The sequence below is a fragment of the Suricata suricatta genome, chromosome 1 (assembly GCF_006229205.1).
Source record: "Suricata suricatta isolate VVHF042 chromosome 1, meerkat_22Aug2017_6uvM2_HiC, whole genome shotgun sequence".
NCBI classification, from domain to species: domain Eukaryota; kingdom Metazoa; phylum Chordata; class Mammalia; order Carnivora; family Herpestidae; genus Suricata; species Suricata suricatta.
The window spans coordinates 14,467,323-14,489,181 of record NC_043700.1 but is presented as its reverse complement, the minus strand read 5'-3'; the positions used below and the strand labels follow the sequence as shown (position 1 = coordinate 14,489,181).

At 45.4% G+C, this 21,859-nt stretch overlaps 1 protein-coding gene across 1 annotated transcript in view; it reads left to right on the top strand.

Annotated features, from left to right (window-relative positions):
* CENPU (centromere protein U) overlaps positions 1 to 21,859 on the top strand; it is a 37,821-nt gene that overhangs the window by 4,326 nt on the left and 11,636 nt on the right. The window contains exons 4-8 of the mRNA XM_029934504.1: positions 3,641 to 3,746; positions 11,105 to 11,165; positions 11,618 to 11,860; positions 16,347 to 16,413; positions 17,706 to 17,814. Coding sequence (XP_029790364.1) covers positions 3,641 to 3,746; positions 11,105 to 11,165; positions 11,618 to 11,860; positions 16,347 to 16,413; positions 17,706 to 17,814 — 586 coding nt within the window. The remainder of the gene's footprint in view (positions 1 to 3,640; positions 3,747 to 11,104; positions 11,166 to 11,617; positions 11,861 to 16,346; positions 16,414 to 17,705; positions 17,815 to 21,859) is intronic.

Below are 21,859 nucleotides of genomic sequence, written 5' to 3'. Positions count from 1 at the left end.
GCTGACAGCTCAGAGCCTGGAGGCTGCTTTGGATTCTGTGTCTCCCTCTGTCTCTGCCCCTCCCCCATATTTGCGCCCCCCCCCCCCAGGTCTCTGTCTCTCTCAAAAATAAATAAACATTAAAAAAAATTTTTGGAGGGGTGGCGCCTGGGTGGCTCAGTCGGTTAAGCACCTGACTTTGGCTCAGGTCATGATCTCACAGTTCGTGGGTTCGAGCCCCGTGTTGGACTCTGTGCTGACACTTAGCTCAGAGCCTGGAGCCTGTCTTTGGATTCTTTGTCTCTCTCTCTCTCTGACCCTTCCCTGCTCTCTTTGTCTCTCTCTCTCTCTCTCTCTCTCTCAAAAATAAAACATTTAAAAAAATTTATTTTAAGTGAGCAGAATGTGCCAAGTGCCCCCACCTTTAGACCAGCAGTGATCAGATGTTTTTGCTGGAATAAGTTTGGGAATTTCAAAAACCTGTACCTTCTCACATATTTTTGATTTGGTATCTAATATTTTTTGTTACTAAAAAGATATTATATGTTTTATAAGATAAAAAGCAATCATTACCAAAATACATCTTTTGTTATGACCTGACTAAAATGTTTTAATTACTGGGGTGCCTGGGTGGCTCAGTTGGATGAGCGTCCGACTCTTGACTTTGGTTCAGGTCGTGATCCCAGGATTGTGGTTGGGTTGCTTAAGATTCTCTCTCTTTCTCTCTGTACCCGCTTTCTCTCTGTACCCGCTTCTGTTCCTCTTCTCCACTCCTGCTCTCTCCCTCTCTCTTTCAAATAATAAAATGCTCAATTTACTTATTTAAGGGAAATTAAAATGTAAAAGATCTAAATCCAAAAGAAACGATGTAATTTTTTAGGTTGAGATGTATAATTCACTTATCAAAAAATTCCTCCTTTTCAAGTGTACGATTCAGTGGTGGTTTAGTGTCGTCCCAGAACTGCACAACCATCACCACTGTCTATTCCAGAACATCTTGTCACCCCAGCAAGAAGCTCTGTACCTGGTGGCATTCACTCTCCCCCATTCCTTCCTCCCAGCCCTGCGCCGACCCCCCCCCCCCCCCCCCCCCCCCCCCCCCCCCCCCCCCCCCCCCCCCCCCCCCCCCCCCGCCCTTACTGGTGTGCCTCTTCCTGTAAGTGGATTCCTACACCGCCTTCATCTGTGACTGGCTTCTTCCATCTAGCAGAGTATTTTCACAGCTCCTGTGTGTTGTAGCAAGTGTCAAACGTCATTCTAAGAAATGCTGTAGCTCCATAATGCATTGTTCGAATAGACCTCATTCTGTTTTCTGTTCATCAGTTGATGTACATTTGGGTTGTGTCCACTCTTTGGCCAATGGGGGTTACCCTGCTCTCAACATTCATATACAGGGTTTCGGACGGACCAGTGCTTTCGTTTCTCTTGGCTGCACACCCAAGGGTGAGATGGTGAGGTGCCGGGGTAATTCCTCCTAACCTTTTTTTTTTTTTTTTTTACATTTATTTATTTTTGAAAGACAGAGACAGAGCAGGAATGGGGGAGGGGTGGAGAGAGAAGGAGACACAGAATCCGGAGCAGCTCCAGGCTCTGAGCTGTCAGCACAATGCCTGACGCAGGGCTCGAACTCACAAACCTCGAGATCATGACCTGAGCTGAAGTTGGACGCTTAACCAACTGAACCTCCCAGGTGCCCCAGTCCCCACTTTTGTTATCATCCGACTTTGATTCTGGCCATGCGTGTGAGGTGGCATCTCATTGTGTTTGTGTGGTAGAATATACACACCATAAAATTTGCCACTTTGACCATTTTGGTTTTTATTTTATATTTTTCTTTTTTAATGTTTATTTTTGAGAGAGAGCACAAGCTGGGAGAAGGAACAGGGAGAGAGAGGGACACACAGAATCTGAAGCAGGCTCCAGGCTCTAAGCGGTCAGCACAGAGTCTGGTGTGGGAGTTGAACTCACAAACCGTGAGATCAGGGCCTGAGCTGAAATCGGCCACTTAACCGCCTGAGCCACCCAGGTGCTCCAGACGTTTCCATGGCTTCGGCACACTCCTGTTGTTGTCGGCTATCATCCCCATCCCCCCGCCCCAGAACCTTCCTCTTGCCCTAACTGAGAGTTGGTGCCCATTAAACTGCAACTTCTCAGTCTCCACACCTCCCAGCCCAACTTTGTTTCTATCCATTTGGCTCCTCCAGGCACTGCCTTTGAGAGGAGTCAGACAGGATTTTTCCTTGTGTGTCATTTTTTCCACTTAGCATTATGTCTTCAAAGTCCCCCCACGTTGTAGCGTGTGTCCAGATTTCCTTCTGAAACCGTAATATTCCATCCTGTGTGTACGTCCGTCCATCTGGCCGTGGACCCTGGGGCTGCTTCTGCCGTCTGACTCGTGAATGACGCCACCTAAACGCGGGTGTTCAGACACCTCCGGAGCTGCTTTCACTTCTTCGGAGTCCATATGGTCACATGGGGAGCTTCAGGATTGAAATTCAGAAATTCAGATTTATTTCTCTTTTATTCTTTGATACTGGCGGTAGTAAATAAATCCCTGTGCCTCGTTGAGGGCAACACAGTATATCACTAACGTAAAACTTGTGCATGGATGTGCTCACTGCGTAAGCAACTATTTGAACCCACGCCGTGTAAATGCACAGCACCGTGCTTCCGCTGCGGCCGCCCTGCTCAAATTTCAACACCGAGAAATGGTAGCTTGACTCTTACCGAGCACCCCGCTCTCTCCCTGCAGCAGTTCAACTCTCCCACTCCTGGCCCCCTCCCTGCCACCAGCCCAGCCCAGCCCCAGCCCCGTGTGCCGAGGTCTCTCTTTTTCCCTGAGCAGGTAGGAGTGTTCTCTTCCCCCCACCACCCCCCTTGAGTCCTCTTTGCCTTTCCACCAAGGCCATTTGGTCTCCCTCCCTTTCATTTTCTTGCTTGCCGAAGTTATCTCCTCGTGCTCGTGAAAGGCTCAAACAGTGCCGGGGGAGAGGAGGGGGAAAAGACTGGAATCCTTCCCCAGAGGCCCCCTCCTCCCAGCTAGGTACTCGACGAGGTTCTCGAGCCCCCGTGGGCCAAGCACTCTAAGCCGGGAGGTGATCATTAATGTCTCCCAAGTAGGGCTGGGATGCACTCAGGTGAGGACAGAGAACGTCAGGCTTCTTGTTCAGATTTCTTTGATACCCTTGAAAAATGTCTGCAGAGCATGCAAATACGGCAATACAGGTTATAACTGAAAAATGTCCATGTGCTTACGGGTGGAATGGTTTAAACTGCTCGTTGTCGAGGAGTGGGCTCAAGAACATTCGGGAAGGAAGTAGCCTGTGTCATCGGCAGCCATTAAAACGGAGATCGTGGGGCGCCTGGGTGGCTCAGTCAAGTGTCCGACTTTGGCTCAGGCCATGATCTCACAGTTCGTGGGTTTGAGCCCTGCGTTGGGCTCTGTGCTGACAGCTCAGAGCCTGGAGCCTGCTTCGGATTCCGTGTCTCCCTCTCTCTCTGCCCCTCCCCTGCTCATGCTGTCTCTGTCTCTCTCTCTCTCAAAAGTAAATAAAACATAAAAAACAAAAACCAGAGATCGCTATTGGAAAGGAACAAACTGCAACACTCCCCAAGCTGCCAGACTTGTAAAGTTGTACTGGCAAAACCCCGTCTTCCGCAGACCCTCCGTTACACAGCACGGCTATCTACGCCGAGGAGGAAGAGGTCTCCAGCCGCTGCGGCTCCCCTGTGCCTTCAGCTCGGCGAGGAAGACAAGTGGAGGAAAGGTGAGCTCACGCTGCACGCAGTCTTTGTGCTTGTTAAGCTTTCCGAGAAGCCCTCGAAGGTAGACTTAGAAAACTAAGCTTTTTAAAGATCTTTGGAGACAATTAGAGATCCGGTACAAAGAAACTTGTTTTCAAGAATTAACATTACTTACAACCACTAATTATAGGCCCGGTGTTCCAGTCCAAGAAGACCGTCACGGGGTGTGATTGCCGCGTGGCCGTAGGGGTGATGCTGTGCTGTGTGAGAGCTGCTGAGAGTCGACCTTGGCAGTGGTCACCAAAAAAACCTCTTTTTGTCGCTCTGTTTAGTGACCGCTGGTAACCAGACTTACTGTGGAGATCATTTTCCACGTACGCAAGTATGAAGTCATCATGTCGGACACCCCAAACTGATATATATGTATGTCCATTCAACCTCACTTATGAGAAAGTCCAATTTAATTAAAAAAACAAAAGTCATGATAGTTGACGGTTGGCTGATTACCCCAGGAAGCCTGCTTGTGAAGCCGGTTTAGCTTGGGGGTAAACACACGGAGGGAGAGGGAGGGTTTTACGTTTTTATTCTAGTTCGCACCCCTGGTTCTCCTCGCGGTGCCCTGCTTCATCCCCTCACTTGTTTCCCGCCCTCCTCTCTGGTAACGGTCCTCTGTTCTCCACAGCTAGGATTCGGTTCCCTCGTTGGCCCCCGTCTCTCTCTTTTGAAACCCCTTTGCTCCTTTGTTTTGTTTCTGCATATGTCATGTGGTATTTGTCTTTCTCTGACGGACTCACTTTGCCTAGCATCATGGTCTCAGGCTCCATCCATGTCGTTACGAATGGCAGAATTTCATTCTTTCTATGGCTGAGTCCTACTCCATTATATATATGTTCCATCTCTTCTTGATCCGTTCATAAATTGTTGAACAAACACTTGGCTAGTGTAAGTAATGCTGCTGTTAACCTAGGGGTGCATGTGTCTCTTTGAATTCGGGTTTTTGTATTCTTCGTGTGAAAACTCTGTAGTGTAATCGCTGGATCATAGGATAGTTCTATTTTTAACTTTTCGAGGAGCCCCTGTACTGTCTTCCACGGCGGCCGCACCGGTTCGCGTTCCCACCAGCGGTGCACAAGGGGTCCTTTTTCTCCACGTGCTCTCAACACCCGTTGTTTCTCATGCTGTCGATTCCGGCCTTTCTGACCCGTGTGAGCGGATGGCTCATTACAGTTTTGATTTGCATTTCCCTGAGGATAAGTGATGATCATCTTTTCATGTGTCTGTTATACATCTGGATGCCTTTTTGGAGAAGTGTCTATTCATGTCTTCTGCCCGTGGTTTAATTGAATTGTTTTTTTAATGCTAAATTTTGTAAGTTCTTTATGTATCTTGGATACTAACCCGTTTTCCAGATATGTTACTTGCAAAACTCTCCCATTCTGTAAGTTGCTTTTTAGTTTTGTTGATTTTTTTTTCCCTTTGCCATGCAGAACCTTTTATGATGAAGACTCAAGAGTTTATTTTTGCTTTTGGTTTCCATGTCTTGGGAGACGTATCTAAAAATGTCACTACAGCTAATGTCAAAGAAGTTACTCCCTGTGTTCTCTTCTAATTTTTATGGTTTCAGGTCTCACATTTAGGGCTTTCATCCATTTTGAATTTATTTTTGTGTATGTGTAAGGAAGTGGTCCAGTTTTCCCAGCACCATTTGTTGAAGAGACTGTTCTTTTCCCATTAGATATTCTTTCCTGCTTCGTCAAAGATTTATTGACCATATAGTTGTGGGTTTATTTCTGGGTTTTCTGTTCTGTTCTGTTCTAGTGATCTGTGCCGTGCCGGTACCATACTGGCATATTAAGTATGACAGCTTTGTAATATAACTTGAAGTCCAGAATTGTGATGCCTCCAAGCTTTGCTTTGCTTTTTCAAGGCTGCCTTGGCTATTTGGGGTCTTTTGAGGTTACATATAAGTTTTAGAATTGTTTGTTCTAGTTCTGTGAAAAATATTGTTGGGGTACCTGGGTGGCTCAGTTAATTACGCATCTAACTCTTGATTTTGGCTCAGGTCATAATCTCACGGTTCATGGGATCAAGCCCCACATTGGGCTCTGCACTGACAATGTGGAGCCTGTTTGAGATTCTCTCTCTTCCTCTCTGTCTGCCCATCCTCTGCTTGCAGGCTCTTGAAATAAATAAATAAACATTAAGAACATTGCTGTTGGTATTTTGATAGGGATTGCATTGAATGTGTAGATTTCTTTGGATAATATGGACATTTTAACAATATTTGTTCTTCTAATCCATGAACATGGAATGTTTTTCCATCTCTTTGTGTCATCTTCAGTGTCTTTCATCAGTGTTTTTATAGTTTTCAGAGTACAGGTCTTTCACCTCTATGGTTAGATTCATTCCTAGGTGTCTTATTGTTTTGGGTGCAGTTGTAAATAGGATTTATTCCTTAATTTCTCTTTCTGCTGCTTCATTATTGGTGTATAGAGATGGAACAGATTTCTGTATGTTTATTTTTGTATCTTGAAACTTACTGAATCTGTTTATCAGTTCTAGCAATGTTTTGGTGGAATCTTTTGGGTTTTATATAGAGTATCATGTCAGCAAATAGTCACTTCTTGCTTACCAGTTTGGATTTCTTCTGCCTGGTTGCTGTGGCCAGGACTTCTACTACAATGTTGAATAAAAGTGGTCTTGTTCCTGATCTTAGCGGAATAGCTGAATTTTGTACCACTGAGTCTGTTAGCTGTGGGTTTGTCATATATGCCCTTTCTTATGCTGAGATGTTCCCGCTAAACCTATTTTGTTGAGCGTTTTTATCATGAATGGATGTTGTACTTTGTCAGATGCTTTCTCTGCATCTTTTGAAATAATCATGTGGTTTTTACCGTTTCTCTCCATCACATTGTTTTGTGAATATTGAACCACTGTTACAGCCCAGAAATAAATCCCACTTGATCGTGGTGAATGATTTTTTTTAATGTGCTGTTGGATTTGGTTTGCTAGTTTTTTGTTGAGAATTTTCGCATCTGTCTTCATCCTGGATATTGGCCCATGGTATTCTTCCTCAATTGTATCTGGTTTGGGCACCAGGATAATGCTGGCCCCATAGAATGGACTTGGAAGTTTTCCTTCCTTTCCTGTTCTTTTGGAACAGCTTAACAAGAAAACGATTCTATGAATTTGCCTATTTTAGTACCTCTTATAGGAGGAATAATACAGTATTTATTTGTCCTTCTGTAACTGGCTTGTTTTCCTTAGCATTGTTTTAATATCAAATTCTTAACTGTGTGCCACCTCAGGGCCTTTGCATGTACCATCCCAGGGGCCCAGATTAGTCTTGTTCCCATGCTTCCATTTAGATTTTGGATGGCACCTTACAGCAGTCCACTCCACCACCTCACAGAAAATATCACCTTTTGTCATCAGTATATTTTCTTCACTCTGATTTTTTTTCTCCTAGCTTTTGCCTCTTATCAAGCCAATATTTTATGCTCATTTTTTAATTTCATTGTCCCTCCCCAGTAGGAATAGCTTAACAAGCAGACCTTGTGGTCACTGCTGTTCCTCAGTGCTAGAGCACCACCTGGCACACAGTAGGTGGCCCATGAATATTTGAATCCCGCCTTCGTTTGTGCGGCGGGAGTGCAGTGCCCTGGGCAGGCCAGCTGGCCCTCAACCTCTGGTGCTGGTCCGGGTCCTTGTTAGGCCCCTTCTAAAGTGCCGGGCCTCGGGCGGACCTGTAACTTCTCAGTTCCTTCATCCGGGAAGTGATGTAGTAGTACAATCTACGACATAGGATTGTTTAAGATGAATTTACCCTCTTAAGCTCTTAAAAACTGGTTGGTACATAGTAAACTTTGAAATGTAAGCGTTTATTATTTCTATCTTCTCAGCGTTCACGGAGCTCTGCCCACACACCAAGCCCGTGTTAGGCTCTTGGTTTACAGTAGTAACTCAGAGTGGACAGAATCCTTGCTGTCCTAGAGCAATAGATATTAATGAAGGATCGGTCCCTGCTGAGTCTCATGGGGAAGGGTGTGACCCTGTGGTGGGAATTGGGTTGTGGGGCTGGGGGGAGGAGGAGTGAACATTCTATGGAGGTGGATGGTAGGCACAAAGGCCCTGTGGTGGCAGAGAGCAGGGGGAGTCTCTGGGACTGAAAAGAGCTGGAGTGACTCAGAGTATGTGGACTGAAGAGGGGAACACGCTGCGAGACGGTCCGCCCTCTGGCAGGGGTGGTAGGGATTGCTGTCGTCCGCCCCACGCCTCCCCCTCTTCTCAGTGACCGGGTGTTGGATGTTAGCTGAGCAGGTGGCTGTCAGAATGAAGACTGCATCTGCTGGCTTCTGCCACTGAGGTGTCTTCGTGATTAAATGTTAGCAGCTCCCGTCCGTGTCTTTGTAGGGAGGATGATGCCCTTTGCTCCCTCCTTCTTCCTTACCGTGGAATGGATGTGACAGTTGAGGCTTGAGAGAGCACCGCGGACCCTGGACCGTGGACCACGAGGCGGTGAACTGAGCAGGTGGAGCAGTGAAGTGGGAGGAATCTGGGTCTCTGACCCCAGTGGGACTTTCCGAATTTCCATGAATTATCTGCAGTTTTATTGAGAGGCAAATAGTGTCTGGTTTAAACCATTTTGGGGGTCTATTTTCTACCACTGCCGGCCACACCTAATCCCATTTTACATAATTGGTGAGGAGTTTTGTCCTTAAGCTCAGCCTTTAAAGCGTTTTTAAGCAAGAGGGGCGTGGCCAGGTCTGCTTGTAAAAACGGTCTCTCTGTGTGGAAAATGGATTTGAGAGAGGCAGGCGTGGACTGGAGAGACTAGTTTGGAGGTGTTTCAGTAGCCCAGGGCCAGCGGGACTGGGTCATTATCACACAGGGAGAGAGTGATTGAGCTCAAGCAATAGAAAGTCAGCCAGGGGCTTGGTGGCGGGTTGGCTCCGGGAGGGCGGGGAAGAGTCGCCGGCAGACTGCTGGCTTTCTGGTTAGTGCACATGGGTCGATGACTGTGCCATTGACTGAGTAGGGCTTAGTCCCACAAGGTGGAGTGACCAGGGTCATCCTGAGGCCGTCATGACTTTGGTGTAGACGCGGCAGAGTACAAGCTGTGTTCTTGGGTCTGGCACTCAGAGGAGAGGGCTAAGCTGGACATCGAGCTGACGTCGTTGGCCTCTCGGCAGCGGGGTGTGGGGCTGTGGGCGAGTGAGGCCGCGCAGGGGAGGCTGCCTGCGAGCAGGCCAGGACAGGGCGCCCTCTCGAAAGCCCCCCTGCTGTCCCCAGCAGAGGAGCGAGCTTGCGAGGGAGGGAGGAAAGGCGGCTGGGGGCAGAGGAAGAAAATCAGGACAGCTCGTTCGCAGGAGCAGCAGAGGGAGTGCAGGTGGGTGGCCAGGAGGCTCGAGTGCGGCCGAGCAGCAGGTGACGTAAGGATCGACACGCGTGTCGTGTTTAACCATACGGATGTCCTTGGTGATCTTGGTTTTGATGGTGTGATAAGCTCCCCCAAAATGAAGTATTTGGGACACAAAGGGGAGTCGAGGCAGCAGGGAGGCGCTGCAGAGAGGGCAGCAGCTCCCAGGACTTGAGGCGTCAGCACCTGCTATCCCTGGGGTCTCGTACCCGGGATGTGGTTCCTTGATCCCTTCCTCTCTCACCCGTGTGCAGGGGTGAGGCTGCCCTGAGCTCTCTCCTTCCACCTGCCCCAGCTGTGCCATCGTGGCCTTCGCTACCCAGATGCCACCGCTCCCCTCGTCTGGCCGGCGCCACCTCTCTCCAGGGCGTGCCGCACCCGCAGTTGGGCAGGATGTCTCTAGATGCCCTCAGGCACCGTGGATTCCACGAAGGCCAAACCCTCTGTCCTTTCCTCTTTCACCCAATATCAACAAGCTCCTTCCGTGTTCTCTAGAATAACGGCCTTGCTGTCACCTGGGCATCATCCCCGGTGTCTTTTGTCTCTGACCAGTGCTATTTGTCTGGCCTGTGATGACCCAGAGGGCCCGCGTTTTCCTCCCCCGCCACGGCGTGAGCCCTGCCCGCTGCCCTTGGCTCCGGGATTGCACTCTCCCACCGGCTGCCCACCCTCCGCCTTCTGGCACCGTCCTTCTGAAATGCCCATCCTCTCTCCCCGGCATGCCTAGCACCTGGAGGGGCTCCCTGTGGCCTGTGTGTGGGGCGTGGAAGGCCGCTGTGCCAGGCCAGGTAGGTACACTGAGGCAGAATTAGAACGGAAGAGGCTTATCAGCAGACCTTTCTGTGAAACATAAAGGGAGGAGTCGGGACAGGGCAGGATGGACTCAGACTGCCGGGCAGCTCTTGCGGTTCTGGCCACAACCCCTGGGAGCCCCGGAGGAGGGACTGCTTGTTCTGGAACCCGGTAGTGGGCAGAAATGCCAGGCCTAGTGCAGTCTTTGGCCTTCCTACCAGACAGTGAACTTAAGGTTCTCATTTAAAAATTGTTTTTTAGGGGCACCTGGGTGGCTCAGTCAGGTAAGCGTCCGACTTCGGCTCAGGTCAGATCTCACGTTCCTGGGTTCGAGTCCCGCATCAGGCTCTGTGCTGACAGCTAGCTCAGAGCCTGGAGCCTGCTTCCAGTTCTGTGTCTCCTCCTCTCTCTGCCCCTCCCCCTCTCATGCTCTGTCTCTCTCTGTATCAAAAATAAATAAAACATTAAAAAATTTTTTTGAAAAAAATTGTTTTTTAATGTTTGTTTATGTTTGAGAGAGAGACAGAGTGCAAGCAGGGGAGGGGCAGAGAGCAAGGGAGACACAAAATGCAAAGCCTCTTTCAGGCTTTGAGCTGTCAGCACCGAGCCCTATGTGGGGCTTGAACTCACCAGTGGTGAGGTCAAGACCTGAGCCAAAGTTGGACACTTAACCCACTGAGCCACCCAGGCATCCCTGAAGGCTCTCATTTTTAAAGTAATTTTATTCACTGCACTTTGCATTTTGAAGTTGCTGTTAAATGAATGTTGTATTGAATGAAGAAATGAACTCTCTCATCAGAAATTTAGGATTACTTTTTTACTTTTTAAAGAAAAAAATGGTATTCCTTTTTATAGCCCCTAATGATAGGTGTAGTGTCTGTGGTTACCTTTTAGTTCAGACGATGGCCCACCTACCTGGGAGCGGGAACACGGGGGAAGGTGCATTTCTCAGACGTGACCACAAGGTGGTGCAGTCACAGGACGGTTAACTTGGCCTCCAAGGAGCTGGTGTGCCCTGGGAGTTGGAAGCGGGAGATGACCTGTAAATCTGGGACTCGTGAGAAATCTCCTTACTTTGAGCTTGTTTTCATATTGGATGAGCAGCTTATACACAGCATGCAAGTACAAGTGAAGTGAGTCAAGATTTTGATGGTTTATTCTTTCGCACAGGTCAGACACCTCTGAAATTGAAGCGAGTGAAGACACGCCTGTAGACACGACTGTAAAGAAGGTGTGTAGGAGTGCTCGCTCTTCTGTCTTCCAGCATATTCCATATGCTATTTCAGCTGGATACAAGTAGAGAAAATGTGCACATTTTACATAGAGAAAGAATACTACGTTTCAGAAGATACTTTGAAAACAAAAAGGGAAATGTATTTTTATATTTTAAGTGCTTTTCATTACCTAGGTCCTAAATCGTCCTGTACCTTGTCTGGTTTTATTGCTTTCGTGCAATGAGTTTAGATCGTGATCTTCAGAACCAGAGTGAACTTGAGGAGTGTTTGCTTGGAGCCCTTGAATCTGGGTTGCACCGCCTCCCCACTAATTTTGTTGCCCTCTTCCTGTTCTGTTAAGCCTGAAGGTGGGACGCGAGAAGTGTCCGCTTTGAGGCTATGCACTGTTACAGGAAGAATGGTAAGCATTTGCGGTTTCTGAGCCAGCGATGCTGATTTCTCCACACAGCCAGCAAGAAGAGTCAAGCCCATTAGCAGTGAATCTGAAAGCGCCGAAGAAGGCGATATAAGAAGGAAAGTTAAGCCAGCAGAGGAGGTGAGTGCACAGCACCGGGAGCCTGGCCCAGGCCTGCCACGTGTGTCTTCGGAGCTTCCAGAGAACCCGGCTGAGTCCGTCACTCGTACAGGAACAGGACCCCCTCGTGCCACGTCTGCTGCTGAGAAAGAGACCCTGGCGACAGAACATCAGTTGGTAAGGGGCATGTCTGCCATCCCCCTGGGAGAGGGGGGTAAACAAAAGTTTGAAAAATGTTTAGGAGGGAACTAAAGCATTTCCTCTCTTTCCTTTGATTCTTTAAAAAGGTAAGTTATATGTTTTTGGTATAAAAATGTTTATTTTAGAAAATTCAGAATGTTGGGGCACCTGGGTGGCTCAGTCGGTTAAGCATCCGACTTTGGCTCAGGTCATGATCTCACCTTCGTGAGTTCAAGCCACGTGTCAGGCTCTGTACTGACAGCCTGGAGCCTGCTTCTGGTTCTGTATCTCCCTCTCTCTCTCTGCCCCTTCCTCTCTCTCTCTCTCCCTCCCTCTCTCAAAAATAAATAAAACATTAAAACTTTTTTAAAAATTCAGAAGATAGAGAAGGGAAGATGAAATCACCCCACGACTTCATCCCCCTAAAGGAGCCAGCTTGCTTTTTGATCTGTGCTCCTTAGTCCCTTCGCGTAGCTTTCCTCACCCCAGTGAGACCGTCCTGTCACTTGGTGTGGTGCGATACCGTTTTCACGAGGGCACGCTTCCTTCATGAGTGTGCCATAGTTTAATCTCTCACGAAAGAATGGTTGACATTTAAAAAACCGTTCAGAGCTTCCATGAGTTTCTTCCTAGCTAAACCTTTGTGCACACCCTCAGTCATTCCAGAGAAAACATGGCTCAGGGAAGATTTCTGGGGCCTAAGCGCTCTGTTTTAAATTCGTGACATCCTGTCTTTGGGACAAGCTCTTAATATGGCATTTTATTCATTTGGCTTAATGTTTTGAATAATTCTTTCTCACGTTCAAGCAGAATTTTAAGTACAGTGCACTCCTCCGCCTTGTCCTCCGCGTTCCACTTCCTCCCCGCTGATCACACACAGCGAACGCTTCAGCTGGTTTCTTCCAGAGTGTCCTTCTCCAGTAAACAAAGCGTTCTGTTTCCGCTCCGCGTCCCCTTTTTACACCGGCAGAGGCGTATTCGTGTGGGCCCGCCTCTTACTCGTGGTCTTGGTGACCCTCCCCTGTGGATGGGCGGTGGCAGTTGTTGGAGGGATTCTGTGAATGTTCTCTCGGGCCAGGCTGATGGCCATGTGTTCGGATGTTATGTCTGCTTTGAGTCTTTTTATGGTGCGGGAGTCGTCTGCTTGATTACAGAGGAGATGTCTTAGGTGTTTGTTAACATCCAGTGTTGTGGATTCTTGTTAGTTCTCTGAAGGTTTGGTTTGTGAATATTGTAGCTTTGTTCTTTGTCAATTTTAGACTTAACACATAGTTCGGGAAGTGTCCACACATTAAAAAAAATTTTTTTTAATTTTTTATTTATTTTTGAGAGACAGAGAGAGACAGCGCAAGCAGGGGAGGGGCAGAGAGAGAGGGAGACACAGAATCTGAAGCAGGCTCCAGGCTCTGAGCTGTCAGCACAGAGCCTGACACGGGGCTTAAACCTACGAACCATGAGATCATGACCTGAGCCAAAGTCGGACACTTAACCGACTGAGCCACCCAGGTGTCCACACATTTTTTACCCATCTTAATCTAAGTCTTACAATTTACATATCCAAAGGACAGTGATTAAAACCAGGAAATTAACCTTGGTGTAAACTATTATCTAAAATACAGAAGCTATGTTTTTAATTGCATGCTTACTTAACGTTATGTGTTCTTGATGAACGGCCTCTGTTATCATTATGAAATATTTCCATGTAATTTCTTATATTTTTTGTCTTGAAATACATAGTATTTGATGTTAACATAACCATAGCTCACTTTGCATGGTACATCTCTTCATACATTTTTTTACAACGTGTTTTTGTCTTTTTTTTTTTTCTAGTTTTGTTGAGATATACCATTGTGGAAGTTTAAGATACTGATTTGATAAATTATATATTGCAGAATGATTAGGCCCTCCAGGACAGAAATCTCATCCGGGGCTCCTAGTCGTCATCTAAGATCATTCCGATTGTTGGAATTTGAGTCCTTGCCTTCGTAGGCCTGAGGTTCTTGGTTTCTCCGGGGGTGAAGCTGGGAGCCCCCCTTAGGTCTTAGTGACGCTGCTCTCACAGTATGGCGGCCACCATCTTCAGAGCCAGAGGATTTCTCCAGTCAGCTGCAGCGGGGTCTTCTGTAAGGTGACCTGATCGAGGGAGCAGCTCTCCATCCTGTTCGCAGGAGCCCCCACACCTGAGGGGAAGGAGTTACCCAGATCATTGGGGATCCTCTTCCAGTTCTGCCGAGAGCCTGTGAATCTGGTCAGACATTGGGCTTTGTGACGGTGGGTCCAGACTAGGCTTTACTCTAGGGGAGTGCTTCTCAATCCTTTTCGTTATTGTCCTGACTTGCCGAGGCCCGCTCCAGCTGGTCCAGGGTCCCCTGAAGGTGGCAGCGGCTGTGGCGAAAAATCCACACAGTTTCTTTCATTCTTGGTCACCAGCCTGGTATCATCTCTCTCTCTGGCATCTTTCTGGCAGCTCTCTGGTATCTCTCTCTTGCCAGGTTTTGGGCCTTTGTTTATAGACTTAAGTGTTAACATGACATCAAAAAGAATTTTTACAAATAATTCTCAGTGATAAAGATGCTTTAAAAAGGGTGCAGAAACAGGTTTTACAGAGGCATTTTTTCAGAACTATTCTAATTACAATGAGGTAACTTACCTCATAACATAATAAGATAACAGGATATTCTCAGTGATATTCTAATTACAATGAGGTAACTTACCTCATAACATAATAAGATAACAGGATATTCTCAGTGAAAAGCAGATAACATACACATTTGTTTGAACTGGTAGTAAATCTTACAACTAAGAAGATAGCAGAATGTTTTCAGTGAGAAGCAGGTAGCAAACACATTTTATAACAATAACACTAAGATTTAGGCAAAAACAAGGCTAGCAGGCATTCTGTTTGGCTCACAAGGGGAAGAATGTATCACCATTTGTCAACCTTGTTCTTTGATGTTGAAGGCGTAAGCGCCCTAGGTGAGCCGGCCTTTGCATAGGAGTTTAAGTTGTAACTACTCTTACCCATCCTCACAATGGGCACCAGATTAGCATATGTATGCGCAGTGACTTGTGCCTGGCTCTTGTTTGTTTTCTTATTCCTAAGTTAGGCTCTTTATCTCAGGGCCAGAGTCAATATTATTCTTGTGTTCTTTAACCCCTTATTATCCATGTCTTAAGTTTGTGAGGCTCATTAGAAGAGCCTTTCGACAAACATCTGCAGGGCTTTGTTTCACTTCCTCTTTATAGAGGTGGGAATATGCTTCTTCCCATGAGGTATCTGTGTGGGGAATATCGGTCTGATCTGGAACATTGTGAGGCCTAATCAATAGCAACAGGCTTAATTTCACATGAGCAGTAGTAACAGAAGGAAATGCCAGTTTCCGCCTCTCATGACAGGAGCCGCGCAATGTCTGCCATTTCCTTCCTGTGACCCTGTCATCCGGCAAGGCCGGTGCAGCTCCCAGCACTGACTACAAAGCCTTTTAAGACACTTTCTCTCCTAACCACTCTCTCCCCCAATTAAATTTAATACCAAAATATAATGTGTATCTGTTTATGAACTGGGGCCCTTTAGAGTCATGGACCATGATAATACCTAAGATCTGTTTTTGCATCCTCTCCCTAAGAATCCATTTTTGCCCCTTAGCCGTCACCCTGTGTAGGATTGCATGCTCTGGAGGAGCCTTCGAGAGTTGCAGTCTTCCTCCTAGCTCTACTGGGTAGATAGGTTTCAATGGGGTTTCATGAGATCCCTGCATTTTTTACATGTAATTCTCTCGCGAATGGCTTATCCCCTGTTATCTGTTAGGTTTGGAATCCCATGCCGGCCACTTTCTAGTAAACTCGATGTAGTCTCTTCTCGCGTGGAGGACTCTGGGACTGCAGGGAACTGGGACTGCAGGGAACACTCGCCTGGACTTCCCGTGCTCCCTTCTGAGCTCCTGTTCCAAGTGCTTGGCCTGCTCTAGACTGGGGCCTGCCGCCTTAGCAGAGTGGGATTCCGTGCTCTGTTTGAATTTAGCTTGCTGTGCTGCTGTCCAAAGTGTCCCCTGGCACCGGTGGGCGGGGAAGTGGGCGTTCACAGGGTCCCCCAGCCCTGCGTGCTGAATCCTGTCACCTCCCCGCCCCCCAGACCCTGATCGGTTGCGGCGAGAGCGCTAGTTCAGAAGCCGCTGCTCCAGGCTGGCTTGGAGAGAAATCTGCTGACTTCCACACGATGTTAATCAAATCAGAACAGTTCAGCTTCCTCCAGGGTGATCGTTGTTCAAAGTCCACTAAAACTTTGACTTATTTTTTATTTTGAGACAGTTTAATTTTTCCAATGTCTCTTTATGTTAATTTAACTAGTATACGTAATGAGCAACTTCGAGCTAAACGAGAGTAATAGCTACAGTTGAGAGTGTTTGATAATACTGTGGCTCTAATACTGATGTTTTAAGAGAAGGAAAATTGTTAAATAAAAATCTTTGCCTCTTTCTGGTAGAAAACTCAGAAAAAGAAGATGTTTTCTGGCAAGAGGAAGAAATCAAGAAGTGAAGCCACAGACTCAGGTACAGAATAGTGTTTTACACTTTGTCAGTCATTCAAGAATTTCACTGAAAAAGTCTATGTTTTGTTTAAATAGTAAACTGTAAGTATATAAAAAAAGTTGAAAATATGTGACTTTGTAGTAACTGATTTTTTTAAATCTCTATCATGAAAATTTTCAGCCTACAACAAAGGTGAAAGAACCTTACGATACATATTTACACACTTAGATTTTATTGTTACACCTGCCTTACCCCCTTAGTTTTTCATCACACAGTGAGCGTCTTTCCGTACGCGGTGGAGCCTACACTCCTTTGTCAGGCCTTCTCTACTCTGCATAAGTTTTCTGAGATTCACCCATTTTCTGCTTTTTTATTGATTCAAATAAAAGTTTACTGAAAAATGAGTGGGGAATAAAGCATTTTTCTCTCTCTCCTTCAGTTCTTTAAAAGAGAAGTCCTGTATGTTTAGAAAATTTGGAAAGCATGGAAAGGAAGATAAAAATCACCCATAACCCAAGAAGAGCCACCATGTTTTTTGTTTGGTCTCTACTCTTCAAGCCTTTTATCGAACTTTCTTACCCAAAATGGGATCATGTATTTAAGTATTCTACAGCCCCATCCTAATGAGTGCATGGCCTTTCATCCACAGATGTACCAGAACTTAATGTGTTTTTCTTTTTCTTTTTTTTTGAGAGACAGAGAGAGAGCGTGCGAGCAGGGGAGGGTCAGAGAGAGAGGGAGACACAGAATCTGAAGCAGGCTCCAGGCTCTGAGCTACTAGCTGTCCACACAGAGCCCGACGCGGGGCTCGAACCCACAAACCGTGAGATCATGACCTGAGCTGAAGCCAGACGCTTAGCCGACTGAGCCACCCAGGCGCCCCCAGAACTTAATGTCTTAACAGTATACTACTAAGACTAACTCACACCCAGTGATCTTTATGGGTTCTAGAAGTGGCCTATTATGTAGATACAAATCCAGAAATTACAGTTACCAAAGAGGAGCTCTATTACCCAGCAGTGTTGGCTAACAACAGACTATTAAATAAAGCTACAACGAGGTAGTTAAGAGTCTGCAATACTTCAGGCTGTTTCAGTAGAAACAAAGAAACAGCAGTTAGAATGATGGTGTAGACAGGATCTGAGAGACTCTGTACTGGGATAGGAAGAAGTGAGTCATGCCTCTCCTCATGTACCTCTTCAACTGTAGCCGTTTTTGGCAATTTGGTGGGACAGTTTTTTTGTTTTTGGGCTTTCAGAACCCTGGACCTAGAGCCAATCAGTATACTGAATTGACTTATCTTAATATTCTAGATATGTCCGACTTTGTTCGTATTCGGTGTCTAAAAGGAAAGAAAGCCAGTGATCTCATGGAGTTAGATGTTGTTTTGTCTGCGTTTGAGAAAACCATCCTAGAGTATACGTAAGTCTTTTAATATTGTGATATATGCACCTCATACATTGTCCTTAAAATACCACTTGTGCTCATCCTGCGACTTTTGATACATCGTATTTTCATCATCCTGTAGTTTTACGTATTTTTACATTTCCATTATAATTTTTCCTTTAATCCTGTGAATTATTTAGTAGTATGTTTTTGTACACCCAAATATGTGACTCTTTTATTTAATATTTTTGTATATACCTTATATCTTAAATGTGTTGTAGTCAAATTTGATGGACTGGTGATATTTTTTTGTAATTTTGAGGCTTTCTTCATGGCCTAGCATATAATCTGTGGGAAATCTAATTAGTGGGCTTATGTAGATTCTCTAATTATGGGATCTTGTAGAATCAATATTTTTCTCATTCTTTTTATCAAGTTATGCTCTATATATTAGAGACTATTTTGTTAGGACATCATGTTTAAAATTGCTCTGTCTTGTAGATTAAACATTTTATACTTCTGTAGTACCCTCTCCATTCCTAAAAATGTTTTTTTTTGGTTTTTGGTCTTAAAATCTAGTTTATCTGATACTACTATTGTGTCACTGGATTCCTTTTGCTAGCATTTGCCAGGATTTACATAGCTTTTGTCTGACCCTAATATAAGAAATATTAAAGTTCAAATTCAGTGTCTCTATTTGTTGACTTTAATCCATTTACATTTATTATAATTATCAATACATTTGGAAGAATGTGTTGATACATTGTTATTTTTTAGATTTTTCCCCCTACTTTTTGAGGTTTTTAATCCTAACTTTTGTTAAAAATAGAATTTTTAACACTCCACTAATAAGATTAAAATTTGGCAAACTCTTACCTCTTGGTCACCTCTCCCTTCCCCTACCCCAAACTCTGTCATATTTATATACCTAGAGATTTTTAATTCTGAGGTAAGATAAATGTTTTCTCTTTTGTCTGTTTTTAAGATAATAAAGGTATTTATCTGATCACCTTTATTTCATATATTTTTTGTAACAATTTGGACATGTCTCTTAGTTAAGTGCTTCATCTAATACTTTTAGGTGTGGCTCTTTATGTTGTAAAATTTCTAAATCCTTCTGATTATTTTGGTCATGACTTTGAACTTGAATGACTATTTAGCTGGATTTGGTATTCCAGGTTCTAAATCATTTCCTTAAATACTCTGGAGTACTATTCCTTTGTCTTTTTTTGCATCTAGTGTTGGTCTGGAAAATGTGGTGTTTGTCAAAGTCTTATTTATATGTGCTGTGCTCTTTCTCTCTATAAGTGTTTAGAATATTTTATCTTTGGTAGTCTTAAATTTCACTATATTGGGCCTGAACTTTTAGATCTAAGGTTCTTCTTTTTTAATTCCAAAATATATTTTTGTGCTCTATTCTACCTCTCCTTTGTTTTTCTAGATTTCCTCAATCTTGAAACTAGAAATTGCTTACTTAGTTCTGTGATGTATCCATTATGCCATTTACCCCAGCTACTGGGTTCTGTAATTTAGCCATGAGTTTCTCTAACATTTCTATTTGGTGCTCTTTTATGTCTTATGTTGCTGATGTCCTCTTGAGAATATTTATTGGGCTAATGTCAAATTACTGCGTCATCTATTACCGACTTCTGTTAGAATCTCTGATCTAATGGTTTGTTTTCTCTGACATAGTTGTTCCTCCAGTGTGCTACGGCCCCAGCCCATGCGCTTTTTACCCCTGCGCCAGCCAGCTTCCTTGTCAGACAGTGTGTACAAGGGACGACCAAGTCTTGATCCCTGTGGGTCCCTGGGAGTGCGCAGGCTGGGGGTGGATGAGGCCTGGGGTGGGAAGCCTCAGTCACTTACCTTGCAGAGTAATCTGTCAGGTCAGGACTCAACCCTTGCCCTCCAGAGACGAGGAGCGGTCAGAGCAGATGGGCTGCCTAGATGATCATTCTCCAGCCCTGGGGGTTTGGTGGGAGAAGGCGGAGGCGACAGCTGCCCACACTTAGTCGCCTTGTTTCTCCCTTGGCCCCGCAAGCACAGCCCAGGTGTGACTCTTGAAGACACAGGGACAGAGGTCTGATTGGCTGCAGCAGTTAGGGAGGCACGGCTGTGAGAACCATGGGGGGGGTTGGGAACAGGAGCCAACCTTGACAGCCCCTCGCCTGCCCAGGGCCACAGCCACCACACGTTCTAAACCCCTCTTCCTCTCACCTTGGGATTTTCAGAGCTTTCCCAATTTTGAAGGGATTTTTCGTTCTGTGGGTCTTCTGGGGTGATCTCAGCCTGTCAGGCTAACTCATCATCATCACTGTAGGAGCTGTTTTATTCTTCTCTACTGTATGAGCTAAAGCCGCTTTGCTGTTAAAATTGCTCCAGGAGGTCTTGCACCACACCCAAGACCATCTTGACCATGTTGTCCTTTTCCCATTCATAAATCTCTTCAAAAGGAAAAAGAGACTTACTATAGACTTCTGATGTTTTAGTAAAATGGCAATTTCTTCACGTTTAGCACAATATCTTCCTGATAAAATTAATGGTTTGGGGGGAGGGCGCTTGGGTGACTCAGCCAGTTAAGCTTCTGACTTCCACTCAGGTCATGATCCTGCAGTTCGTGAGTTCTAGCCCCACATGGGGCTCTCTGCTATCAGCATGGAGCTCCTTCAGATCCTTGGTATCCCTCTCTCTCTGCCCACCTCACTGCTTTCTCGGTCTCAAAAAAAATGATTTAGGGGTGCGTGGGAGGTTCAGTCAGTTGAGCATCCAATTCTTGATGTCGGCTCAGGTCATGATGCCAGGGTCGTGGGATTGAGCCCAGCATTGGGTTCCACGCTGAACTTGGAGCCTGCTAAGATTCTCTCTCTCCCTCAGCCACTCCCCGCCCCACTTAAAAACAAATTTAGAAGAGATACGATATTTTTGTTAGACTTTTTTGTTGTTGTGTAAAGGCTCCATGCCCAACATGCGCTTGAACTCATGACCCTGAGATCAGGAGTCAGATGCTCTACCAACTGAGCCAGCTAGGCACCCCATAGACCTTTAAAATCCTGCAGTGCCCTCGTGTTTCTGTCCTTCCCAGTGATTCTGACAGAATCACTGATCTTGTTTTATTTTCTTAACATAAAGTATTCTCAATCACATGAAAAGCTGTGTTCCTTCAAAATCAAGTTAACTATTTGAGGGTCTGCTATTTTTAATACCCATCTGGAACTCACACCTGAATAGTTTGCTAAAAGACTTACTGATTGTAAGCAGTTTACCGATGTACATGAACATAGGGAAGTCTGCCACAAAATGCAAACATTATACACTTAGGCTCAGATTTTTAAGGCACTGGAATTTGAGAGAGCTGTGTCTGGGACTCAGGTGTAGACCACCACCCTTTTGGTTGGTACAGTCTACTGGTTTATCAACATTATGAGCCATATGCTGAAGTGCCTAACCAGTTTTTCTAATTTTTATAAGTTTTTAACATCTTAAAATAATGACTTCATATATATATTAGATATACTTTTTTTTAAAGCTAGAGCTGATGTATTTTTTAAATTATAAAATATACCATCTTAACCATTTTTAAGTGTATAATTCTATAGCATTAAGTATATTCATATTGTTGGTGCAGCAAATATCCGGAGTTTTCTCCTCTTGCAAAACAGTCTATACCCATGAAACAATTTCCCATTTCCCCCTCACTGTGGCCCCTAGCAACCATCATTCCACTTTTTTTTTTTTTTTCTTAATGTTTATTTTTGAGAAAGAGAGAGAGAGAGAGGCAGACTGCAAGCGGTGGAGGGGCAGAGAGGGAGAGATGGGATCAGAAGCAGGCTCCTACAGCACCGAGCTGTCCGCACCGAGCCCAACGTGGGGCTTGGGCGCTTAACCGACTGAGCCACCCAAGCGCCCCTCTACTTTCTAAGCAGAATTACGTTCGTTAAGTGGAATCATGCAGTAGTTTTCTTTTTGTGACAAGCTGATTTCATGTAGCCTAATGCTCTCAAAGCTTATCCATGTTGTAGCACTAACAGGATTTCCTTCTATCTTAGGGCTAGACTTTCACTGTTTGTATATAGCACATTTT